The 11,618-nt window shown below is 47.5% G+C and overlaps 1 protein-coding gene across 1 annotated transcript; it reads right to left on the bottom strand.

Moving 5' to 3' along the window:
- Nucleotides 1-7,881: 7,881 nt before the first annotated feature.
- LOC101606300 (U8 snoRNA-decapping enzyme-like) lies at nucleotides 7,882-9,447 on the bottom strand. Its single transcript, XM_004664192.2, has 3 exons — nucleotides 9,310-9,447; nucleotides 8,931-9,200; nucleotides 7,882-8,061 (listed from the first exon to the last, which is right to left on the bottom strand). Exons 1-3 carry the CDS (start codon nucleotides 9,445-9,447, stop codon nucleotides 7,882-7,884), a joined length of 588 nt encoding a protein of 195 aa, XP_004664249.1.
- Between the last annotated feature and the right edge of the window lie 2,171 nt (nucleotides 9,448-11,618).

Below are 11,618 nucleotides of genomic sequence, written 5' to 3'. Positions count from 1 at the left end.
ATGCACCATCTGCCAAAGGCAAGTCAAACCATTCCATACAGTCCTTATTGGATTTTCCAGATGATTTCAATGCAGAGCCAAGGTCAAGGAGCACTGATTTAGAGGAACATAAGATGGCTGCAGCATAGGCTGTGTCAGCAAGAGCCAGTTGGGGGTTATCCAACAGGATTTCCTGTAAGGACATTTCATTATGGAGGAACTGTTTGTTTCCACTCTGGGAAAGAGCACAGATAACCAAAGCTCTTTCTCGTGAAAGCCAGGACCAGGCACGCATTCTTCCATGTTGCCGGAATGCGGGCATGATGGAAGCATCGATCATCGGATGCACCCACCAAAGACATTTTAGAGGGAGTGACACAAGGCCCGTGATCAGAATTGATGGTCTGTTCGCACAGGAATGAGCACTCAGTGGTGGGGATGCTAATAAATAGCCAGTACTCAGTGCTGGAGGCTTAGGTGGCGATCTCCTAAACCTCTTCCTGACAATGTTGCAGGTTTTGAGGATGACAGAGCCTCTCTCACCCCAGAACAGGCTTAGCATAGGGCTGAGAGTACCAGACACCCAATGGTCACGAAAACTCCTCACAGCAGAAAGGCAAGTTAAACAAGATTTGATTTTTATTATTTTTAAAAATATTATTTATTGCTGGGCATGGTGGTGCACTCCTTTAATCCCAGCACTCGGGAGGCAGAGGTAGGAGGATCACCATGAGTTTTAGGCCACCCTGCGACTACATAGTGAATTCTAGCTCAGGTCAGCCTGGACTAGAGTGAAACCCTACCTCGAAAAAAACAAAACAAATATATATATACATAATTTATTTATTTGAGAGAGAGAGAAGGAGGAAAAAGGCAGGTGGAGAAATAGAGAGAGAGAAGGGCATGCCAGGGTCTCTAGCCACTGGAAAAGAACTCCATATGCATTTATGTGCCACCTTGTGCATCTAGCTAACATGGGTACTGGGGAATTGAACCTGGGTCCCTAGGCTTTGCAGGCAAGTGCTTTAACCATTAAGCCAGCTCCCCAGTACAAGATTGTATTTTGAGAAAGTAGAAAGCTCCCTAGCTGGGAGGGATCCTGGTTGGGTAACCACTTATTGACTTGGATCAGAGGCCCTTATACCTTTAGGGAGTGACTGTCCTTTAAACAGAAGGCCCTGCCTTAGCAATTGTCCCTCTGGAGTGGATAGATCGTGTCCTGCATCTTTTGCATGGCTCAAACTCTGATGCTGCCTCTAAGTTTCATCATAGGTGAATTTTTTTTTTTTCTTCCTGCCCAGTTCACCTCAGTGTGTGGTGGTGGTGGGGAGGGGGGGGGCGAAGGCATAGGATTGAAATGGATTCTGTGTAATAAAATGAAAATCAGAGAAAACCTCCCTTCTCTCTTTCTCCCATTGGCCCTGTGTGGCTCAGCCTCCACCCCCCCGCAGACCTGAAGTTCTCCTGCGGAAGTCACTGCTTCCTCTGACTCTGCTGCGAAGCAGCAGTTTTGCCCCAAACCTGGTCACTGAGCAGAAACCTTGGTGACTGAAAAGAACTTTGGGGGCTGGAGAGATGGCTTAGTGGTTAAGGCATTTGCCTGTAAAGCCAAAGGATCCTGGTTCAGTTCTCCCCCACGTAAACCAGGTGCACAAAGGGGTGCATGCAACTGGAGTTTGTTTGCAATGGTTGGAGACCCTGGTGTGCCCATTCTTTCCCTCTCTCTTTCTCTTTCTCAAATATATTATATATATATATTTATTATATATATATATATGTATATATATATATATATGTTTTTTTTAAAAAAATTTTGGTTTAGGACAAGATGAAGCTCAAAAGTGTTCACTGCGTACCCACCGCTGCCTGTATTACCCCAGAGAAAAACACCCGAGGTGGGGTAGTGCCAACTCCTTGCTGATTCTGCTGAGAAAGGCAGAAATATGTGTTTGGGGTGAAGGTGACCAGGGCCTCTCTTTTCCCCAGGAAGGGAGCAGAGCCACCTCTGCTGACACAGCTGGCTGATCTCCCCAGGAGCTAATGCCAAGCGCTCTCTCTATTAACCCTCTCCCCGAGAACCACGACCCGAAGCATCAGCCAAAAGCCCTCATCTTCCTTCTTCTCCACAGGACTGGACTTGACAGGGCCCAGGAAGTTCTGAGTGGCAGCAGCCCTGCTTTTCAACCCCCATCAGAAGGGAGGCGGACACTGTCCTTTTTGCCAAGCAGACACTATGGCCAGGACCAGGCTAGGGAAATATCTGAAACTCAGAGCAGTGTCTGCATTACGGCTGATGGGGAAGAAACCCACTTCCTGGGGGCGGGGAGGGGGGTGTTTATTGAATAAGGCAGGGAAGTTATGGACACCAGCCCATCACCACCTGTAGAGACTCAGAAAATAAGCCGGTTTCATAAAGTGCGAAATGGAGATTGTCATCTTCCAAGAAGGGTAGAAAGTATAGTTACTGCAACCCTCAAGCTGTGTCCAGTGAAACATCATGAAGGAGCTGAAAAAAAAATGGGCAAAATTGAATCCGTTTATATCTGAGGATGAGTTCTGAGAGTAGTGTTGTTTAGAACCAGATCCTGCTGAGAGCCAGCCAGCAGTGCCCCCCCCCCCCCCCCCCCCCCCGCAGAGATGACGGAAGTTATCTTAGCATCAACACAGGAGCAGCTGGTACTGGCTGGGCCCTGGAGGCACACACAGGTCCCTTCTCTCCACCTGCCCACCTGAGAATTTCCTCTAGAGAACACGTAACCAGTTAATCAGGGTCGCATTAGGAGAAAAGACAGAGCACGAAGCCCTCTGGGAGTGAACAGGACCCGCAGAGCTGCTCCCTCACCATCTACCCCATACTTCAAAGGCCAAGAGCTGGGGCCCCACTGGGGTCCACATGGCTTTGCGCTCGTTTTCTTCAAGGGCTCCTGCCATGAGGGGCCATGTCTTGACATGCCCGCTTTGCCATAATGCTACCCATATTGGCCATGCGGTCTTTCCTGTTGGTCACTGGGGATATTGGCTCATGGTTCACATCACCTCTCCAACATGTGGCAGCTTTTGCTCTCAACACCCATGGGTATTTGCACCACCTTCTGCAGCCCTGGATCTCATCCCTTACAACTCATCCCCTGGCTGTGGCCAGCCATCCTGTGTCCTCCATTTGACCTTGACCGTCTCTGTAGTTGTATTTATTTTGTATCCTGCTACATGGTTATCAGTGTTTGTCAGCTCTAACAGTTTGTTAGTAGGGTCTTTAGGGTTCTTCATGTATACAATCATGTCATCTGCAAATAATGACAATTTGATCTCTTCTTTTCCAATTTTTATCGCTTTTATGTGCGTCTCTTGCCTTATTGCTATGGCTAAGACTTCCAGTACTATATTAAATAAAAGTAGGGACAGTGGACACACTTGTCTTTTTCCTGATTTTAGTGGAAGAGCTTCCAGTTTTTCCCCATTTAGTAATATATTGGCTGCAGGCTTATCATAGCCTTTATTATTGAGAATTTTTGTATCTATGTTCATAAGGGACATTGGTCTATAATTTTCTTTTTTTGTTCTATCTTTACCTGGTTTTGGTATCAGGGTGATGCTGGCTTCATAGAAGGAGTTTGGTAGGATTCCTTCTTTTTCTATTTTATGGAAAAGTTTAAGAAGCAACGGTGTTAGTTCTTCCATGAAGGTCTGTGAATTCCAGTGAATCCATCTGGGCCTGGGCTTTTTATAGTTGGGAGATTTTTGATAACTGCTTGGATCTTCATGCTTATTATAGGTCTATTTAAGTGATTAATCTCATCTTGATTCAACTTAGGCAGGTGATATAAATCAAGGAAATCATCCATTTCTTTCAGCTTTTCATACTTAGTGAAATATGTTTTTATAGTATGTCCCTATGATTTTTCGAATTTCTCTGGTATCTGTTGTGATTTTTTCATCTCTAATTTTACTAATTTGTGTCTCCTCTCTTTCTTTTGGTCAGATTTGTTAATGGTTTATCAATCTTGTTTATCCTTTCAAAGAACCAACTCTTTGTTTCATTGATGCTTTGGATAGTTTTTTTTGTGGGTTTCTATTACATTAATTTCTGCCCTAATCTTTATTATTTCTTCCCATCTACTGATTTTCAGTTTGCTTTGTTCTTCTTTTTCCAAGAAGCATTAGGTTGTTTACTTGAGACCTTTCTAATTTCTTTTTTTTTTAAATTTTTTTTGTTCATTTATTTATTTATTTATTTGAGAGTGACAGACATAGAAAGACAGATAGAGGGAGAGAGAGAGAATGGGCGCGCCAGGGCCTCCAGCCACTGCAAACGAACTCCAGATGCGTGCGCCCCCTTGTGCATCTGGCTAACGTGGGACCTGGGGAACTGAACCTCGAACCGGGGTCCTTAGGCTTCACAGGCAAGCGCTTAACTGCTAAGCCATCTCTCCAGCCCAGACCTTTCTAATTTCTTAATGTAGGCACTTGAAGCTATAAGTTTCCCTCTTAGGACTGCCTTCATTGAGATTCCAGGACCACAAGATGGTTGCTAAGGAAAACTGCCAGCCCCGGATGAATCAAACTACAAATCAATAGCAAGAAAACCTATGGAGCATACACAAAATCATGGAACTAAACAATACACTACTAAATGATGAGTGATGAAGAAATCAAGGAGGAAATTTAAAAATTCATAGAGTCAAATGATGATGACAACACAACATGCCAAACCTCTGGGACACAATGAAGCAGCAGGGGGCGTGGCATTGGAAGAATTGTGGGTTGCAGTGGAGATGTTGAAAACACCAGGACCATAAGACAGCTACCGAGGAGAGGTGCTGGTTTTCAATGGAGTTTCCACGGGGCTGTAAGAATGCCAGCTGGAGGGCTGGAATTGGAACCCCAGTGATTTTGTCATGGTTCTTAGGTGCCACACATGGAGACACAGGGTTTCCTTCCTTTTGTTTTAGGTCTTGCACTGGTTCAATCTTCTCTTGCTGTGCCATCTTTTGCCATCTTTTGCAGCGTGAATGTTTACTCTATGCCATTACGTGTATTTACTACTTTGCTTTTACAGGCTTATAGATAAGAGACTGGACTATGGAGATGGTTAAACAGTGTTGAGATTGATTTAAAAAAAACAAACAAAACTATGGCCGGTGGGGTGGTGCACGCCTTTAATCCCAGCACTAGGGAGGCAGAGGTAGGAGGATTGCCATGAGTTCGAGGCCACCCTGAGACTTCATAGTGAATTCCAGGTCAGCCTGAGCTAGAGCAAGACCCTACCTTGAAAAAACAAAAGAAACAAACAAAAAATCATGAAGACTTTTAAAGCTGGAATGAAGTCCGTTTTTACATCTTGAGATGGTCTTGAGTCTATAGGGACCTGGGCAGAATGTGGTGGTTTGAATCAAATGTCCCTCATCAACTCACGTGTTTTGGGTGTTTGGTCCCCAAACGGTGACAATTTGGAAGGCGGACCGTTGCGGGAAGAGTGTATTCCTAGGGACATGCTTTGTAGTGTTATAACCAGCTCCCCATTGCCAGAGCCTCATTCACTGTCCTTCAACCTGCTTTGTCAAGAAGTGAGGCCCAGTCTCTGTTCACGCTGTGTTCTCCCCCACCACCACGGGGCTTCCCCTTGAGTCTGTAAGCCAAAATTAACCTTTCCTCCTAGCAGCTGCTTTTGGTGAGGTGCCATGTCCCAGCAATGCAAAGGTATCTGCCACACACATATACACCGCACTACACATTACATACACATGCGCACGTGCACACACACACACACACACACACACACACGCACACACACACACAGAAGTAGAATACAGTAGAAGGAAAGGGAAGGGGAGGGGAAGGGAGGGGAGAGGAGAGGAGAGGGAGCCCAGAAGTAAATCCACACATTTACAGCACAGTGATTTTCACTGAAGTTGCTGATAACACAAAATGGAAAAAGATAATTTCTTCAATAAATGATGTTGAGACAGAAGAATAAAGTTAGGTTTTTATGTCATACTATATATAAAAATAAGCTAAAAATAGATTAATAGCTTGAATTAAGAAAGAGAACTGTTGGGCTGGAGAGATGGCTTAGTGGTTAAGTGCTTGCCTGTGAAGCCTGAGGACCCTGGTTCGAGGCACAATTCCCCAGGACCTACGTTAGCCAGATGCACAAGGGGGCGCATGCATCTGGAGTTCGTTTGCAGTGGCTGGAGGCCCTGGTGCACCCATTCTCTCTCGCTGTCTCTGACCCTTTCTCTCTCTTTGTCGCTCTCAAATAAATAAATAAAAATAAACAAACAAAAAAAAGAAAGACAACTGTCAAACTGGAAGAAAGCACAAAAGAAAAGCAATAATTTTTTTGGATATGGTGACAACCTTTTTCCATGATCAAGGAAATCCTACAATTTCCAATAAAGGGATGAACTGGAAGGCCATTATGTTAAGTGAAATGAGGCAAATGGAAAAAAAAAAAAAAGAAATAAGGTAGAGGCAGAAAAATATTTAATTTTTTTATTAATAATTTTTAATATTAAATATTTAATAGTTAGAGGTGAGATCCAGAAAAGTTAAATTCCTAGAAACAGCAAGTGATATGCAGATTATGGGGAACTGGGGGCATACTGGAGAGATCTTGGCCAAAGGACAGCAGGAGATATATTGAATTATTAGCTATTCTTGAACGCTTGCTCATAAAGTAACATGAGTTAACTAGCACACTTTAGCCAGCCTGTAATGTATATATCCTTTAAATATGTTGTACAGAATAACTACATACAATCGGTTTTGTCAACTAAAAATAAGTTTAGAAAAAAAAAAACATGTCATTCACAAAGCCCAAAATATTTAAAAAGTTTAATGACCATGTTCTGGGGTCCTGAGCTGCAAGGCTGTGTTTCTCTATACCTCTGACCGTACAAGAACTTAGTGGGCAGATAGCCAATGTCTGCAAAGAGAAATAGAGGGACGGGAGGCCAGCTATCAGCCCCTTTTTAACGGGAGGCTCTTTTTTGGCAGGGTAGACTGGACGATGGCTGAGGTCAATTCCCTTCTGATTTCCCTTGAGACTTCGGCAGGCAGCTCAAAGGTGAACATCCTGGAGGACAGATGCCAAGACTCATAGGCCTCAGGTTCAAGATCACTCTGGGAAGCCCTGCCCACCTTCTGACCCTTGATGTTCAGTGGCAGGGGACGAAAGGGGTGAGGGACTGGTTCGAATCCCCTCCACCCTTTTCAGGAGCCTGCTGCTTTGGTCCAGCCTCAGGTAAGGTGAAGTCACTCTTAGGGAGCAGAAATGCTCTGCTTCTGTCTTGCCCAGCAAGCAAGGGCTGGGGTGGACTACGGAGAGCAGGCTTATAGGAGAGAGGACGGTGTCAAGCTCAGCCCCACCAGCACCACCTCCTAGTTATTACCGACGCGGGGAGTGTGTCAGGCAATCTGAGGTCAAAGGTTGCACACGTGCAAGCCTGGGGCTTCTAGGATCTGTGCACACATGTACAAGGAGGGGGCAGACTTTAAAAATCTGCCAGGGATCTGCAATGATCCGTGGGTTTATTTTACTTTTTTTTTAAATTTTTTTTGGTTTTTTGATGTTAAGAATCTTGCTCTAGCCCAGGCTGACCCTGAATCCACTACGTAGTTCGAGGATGGCCTCCAAGTCACAGATATCCTCATACCTCCGCCTCCCAAGTGTTGGGATTAAGGTGTGAGCCACCATGCCAGTCTCGAGCTGTGGATTTTTGCCCCTGATGCCATCTGGGGCAAGGCCCTCTGTTTAAAACATTGTACACATGCCCCTTCTTTTAATTTAGTATCATCTATGACCTCTCAGGCTCAAAAGAGAGAACATTCCCCTCCTCCTTCTCCCTCCCTACTACCAAAGCCCTCATCTCATGTTCCAGGGGGGTCCACAGAAGGCGGTCTCTAGTGGGCAATCGCAGCCTTGAGGCCTGAGATATAGTCAGGCTCCACCAGTTCCAAGTCCTGGAGGGCATCCAGGAGCTGCTCTCGGGCAGTGCCAATAAAGGAGTTCTCCAGGAAGGTGGGTAGGCCTCCCACACCATCCTGCAGGGTATACAGGGGTACCCGCACCAGGCCCAGCACCTGTAAGGTAGAAGACAGCACACAATTCTTATGGCAGCAAGATCTTTCTAGAGCACAGCCACCTCCCACCCCCATCCCTTTACGCCTCAGCAGACTTAGTCCAAAGGCTTACACCTCAGCGAGGCCTTTTAGGTCCAACCCTGTGTCTCATGGCATGCTCTCCAGCTCCACCAATGCTAACCTTAACCGTATCTCTCCCGGAAACCTTACGGACTCCTGACTCCTGGATGCACGCAGACACGGCTGAAGCAACGGTTCTAAAGTGTAACTAGCCCTGTTGTATGGGCATCGCTTGGGAACTAGTGAAGGATGCAGAGTCTCAGGTCTTTGTCCCATTCTCTCCCTTAACCAAGGTTGTAGGAATGGGGTCCAGAGCCAGTACTCACGGTTACCACCCCACCTTCTATCCCCATGATTTCAGTACTTCCCAGGAGTTTGAGACCCACGTTCCGTACACGTCTCCCTACTCACCTGGCCTTTCTACCTAAGGAAAACAGTCCAAATCAAGGACTTTGGGGTGTCACGCCTAGTCATGATTATGGCTATTAACAGGAAACAGCAGACACCTGGACGAGTGTGTTCTAGATAAACCTCTGCCTGGGCCAGTGAAGTGGGTTGAGACCGGTTTAGGAAACCAGGTAGACAGTATTACCCAGCCTGGAGATGCCAATCACAACTAGCCCTAGACACTAGGAAGACTGCAAACAAAGCCTGAGGGTCCCAGACCTCCCTCCGGGGAGGATTTCCTATGGGGAGGAACCAGAGAGGAGGGCATGTTGTGCTGCCCTGGGTGTAAGTGCGTGGTGGTGGTGTTTGGGGGTGGTGGTTAGCAGGAGGAGAGGCTGGGCGGGGTCCCAGGCTGTCTCCACCTCCAGCCCGTGCGCCCTGGCTTCGGAGGCTCCGGTCTCCACGGCGTGCAGCTGCGCGAGCGTCAGCTTCTTGGTGTAGAAGTGGCCCACCACGTTCGTTTTGACGTCGGTCTGGGAGCTCCGGTAGTCGGCGCGCTCCACGCGGAAGGTGGACACCGCCTTGCCCAGTTTCTTGGACAGCTCCCGGTTCAGCCCGTCCTCCAGGCTGTGGTGATGAGTGTTCACGAAGCCGCCGGGGAAGCCCAGGCGCCCATCAAAGCGCATGACCATCTGAAGGAGGGAGGCAGTGAGGGGGTGGCCGGGGTAAGGGCGACGGGGGGGGGGGGTAGCGGGGAGCACTGCGGGTGGGGCACGGCGCCCCCTTAGCCCCGGTCCTCACCAGCACGGTGTAGCGCAGCGGGATGCGCCCGTAGAGCATCCCTGGATTGGGCGCGTACAGCAGTACCGTACAGAGGTGCCTCCAGTCGGACCCCAGCGCCCGGGTCTCCACCAGTTTCAAGCTGCTGGAAGTGGCCATGACCCAAGGGGCTTCCTTGGGTGGTCCTCTCGGCCCACGTGGAGAGGCGGGGGAGACTCACTTCCTACCTAGATCTTCAAGGCCCACGGCCGCCGCCAGGGCTACTTCCCGGAGGGACCCGGGGGGCGAACCGTGGGGCTTCTGGGCGGGGCTCTGGAGTGGGGGGGGGGCTCAGCCAATCAGGATCGGGCTTTCAGGCCGCGCCGAGCAGAAGGGTCTCGAGTCTCCCCCGAGGCTGAAAGCTTCCTCGGGGTTGGACCTTGGGCCAGGGCGTGGCTGACGTCTCTGACTTTGGAACCCCGCTGCTGAAGCTTAAGTCATAGTCTGGAGCCCCCCGAGGAGTTCCCCAGGGCGTCTGGAGCGCTGGGGTGGGGGTGGGGAGGAGGGTCCTCAGGTGTCCATCCCATGCTGAGCAGCATCGCATTTCTTCTTGTTCTTCTTCTTCTTCTTTTTTTTTTTTTTTTCGAGGTAGGGTCTCACTCTAGCCCAGACTGACCTGGAATTCACTATGGAGTCTCAGGGTGGCCTCGAACTCGCGGCGATCCTCCTACCTCTGCCTCCCGAGTGCTGGGATTAAAGGAGTGCGCCACCACGCCCGGCCAGCATCGCATTTCTAAGAGTCCTTGGGAGCTGCAGGAACCAGGTGTTGAGAGAGCTACCTCAGGTTTGGTGTGGATGGAACCAACAGAAGAAGGTGGCCTGGGAGAGACCCTGTGGCAGTGGGGATGGAGAGGGGGGTGAGAGAGGTCAGAACTATCTCGCGGGCTGTGTCTTATGTCAAAGGCCAAGGCTTTAGATTCAGCCACAGTCGTTGGGCCCCGGCCTCCCAAGAGATAGATGTTCTGGACATCATTTTTCCTTGCCTAGCTTCCGAATATCACAGGGCAGGGAGAACCTTTGCCAATGCGAGGCGGCTGGGTTAAGGTGTAGGTGTTTAAAGGGACCGTGAAATAGTGGTGATTACAAACAAGGACGGGGGTTCAATCCAGGGGGCTGGGCAAGGAGACAATAAAAGAAGGGACCGGGAGAGGTTTCTGGTCAAATTGTATTATGTTCATATATGAAAATCGTCAATTAAAAAGTTTAATGAAACCTGCCAATTCCAGGCTGCTTCTCCAGACCGAGTCAGAATTTCTGGTGGTGGTAAAGGGACATACGTGATTTCTAAAAAAAAAAAAAAAAAACAGAAAGAAAGAAAAGAAAAAAATGTATTTTGGATGTCAAGGTTTGATAACCAAGGCTGCCACTTTCCCTGTACCCTTGTCAATGCAAGGTGACTTACTTTCTGTTCTTCACGGACTACTTTTAAATATTTATGTTCAAAATGTACATTAAATTTTATTTATTTATTTGCGAGGAGAGAAGGGGAGGGATGGGCACACCATGGCCTCCAGATGCATGCACCACTTTGTGCATTTGGCTTTGCATGGCTACTGGGGAATCGAACCTGGGTCCTTAGACTTCTCAGTCAGTCAAGCACCTTAACCACTAAGCCATTTCTCCAGCCCCCACAGATTAAGCTTTTTTTTTTTTTTCTGGCCTCCTCTTTTAATATGTGCTTTACCTTACGGCTGGTAAATAAGTGAAACAGCATTATTTTCTTTACAAAATGTTCTTTGTAATTCCATAAGAAGGAAGCTGATCAAGATTTTTGTCTTTTTTTGTTTGTTTGTTTTTTGTTTTTTGTTTTTTCGAGGTAGGGTCCCACTCTAGCCCAGGCTGATCCAGACTTCATTATGTACTCTCAGGGTAGCCTCAAACTCATGGAGATCCTCCTACCTCTGCCTCCAGAGTGCTGGGATTAAAGGTGTGTGCCACCACACCTGGCTTGTCTGTTCTGTTTTTAATTAATTAATTAATTACTTTATTTGAGAGCGACAAACAAAGAGAAAGAGGCAGATACAGAATGGGTGCTCCAGGGCCTCCAGCCACTGCAAACGAACTCCAGATGCATGCGCCCCCTTGTGCATCTGGCTTACATGGGTCCTGGGGAATCGAGCTTCTAAGTGAGGTCCTTAGGCTTCACAGGCAAGGGCTTAACTGCTAAGCCATCCCTCCAGCCTGTGTTTTCTGTTTTTTTTTTTTCTCAAAACAAATCATTTATTGTTAGAAATCATTACATGATATAAAGTAAAATCCACCTTAAGTTTTAGTATTGTGAAAAACTCACA

This window comes from Jaculus jaculus, chromosome 17, assembly GCF_020740685.1.
Source record: "Jaculus jaculus isolate mJacJac1 chromosome 17, mJacJac1.mat.Y.cur, whole genome shotgun sequence".
Taxonomy (NCBI): Eukaryota; Metazoa; Chordata; class Mammalia; order Rodentia; family Dipodidae; genus Jaculus; species Jaculus jaculus.
Note: the sequence above shows the minus strand (reverse complement) of the source record. Positions and strands in the feature narration are given on the sequence as shown.

Bases quoted from the DNA above. Each gene is read 5' to 3' on its own strand.
- LOC101606300 (XM_004664192.2), bottom strand. From the start codon at position 9,447: ATGGCCACTTCCAGCAGCTTGAAACTGGTGGAGACCCGGGCGCTGGGG. The intron at 9,201-9,309 runs GTGAGGACCGGG...TCCCTCCTTCAG, and splicing joins CGCTGCGCTACACCGTGCTG to ATGGTCATGCGCTTTGATGG. The intron at 8,062-8,930 runs GTGGAGACAGCC...TCTACCTTACAG, and splicing joins CCAGGGCGCACGGGCTGGAG to GTGCTGGGCCTGGTGCGGGT.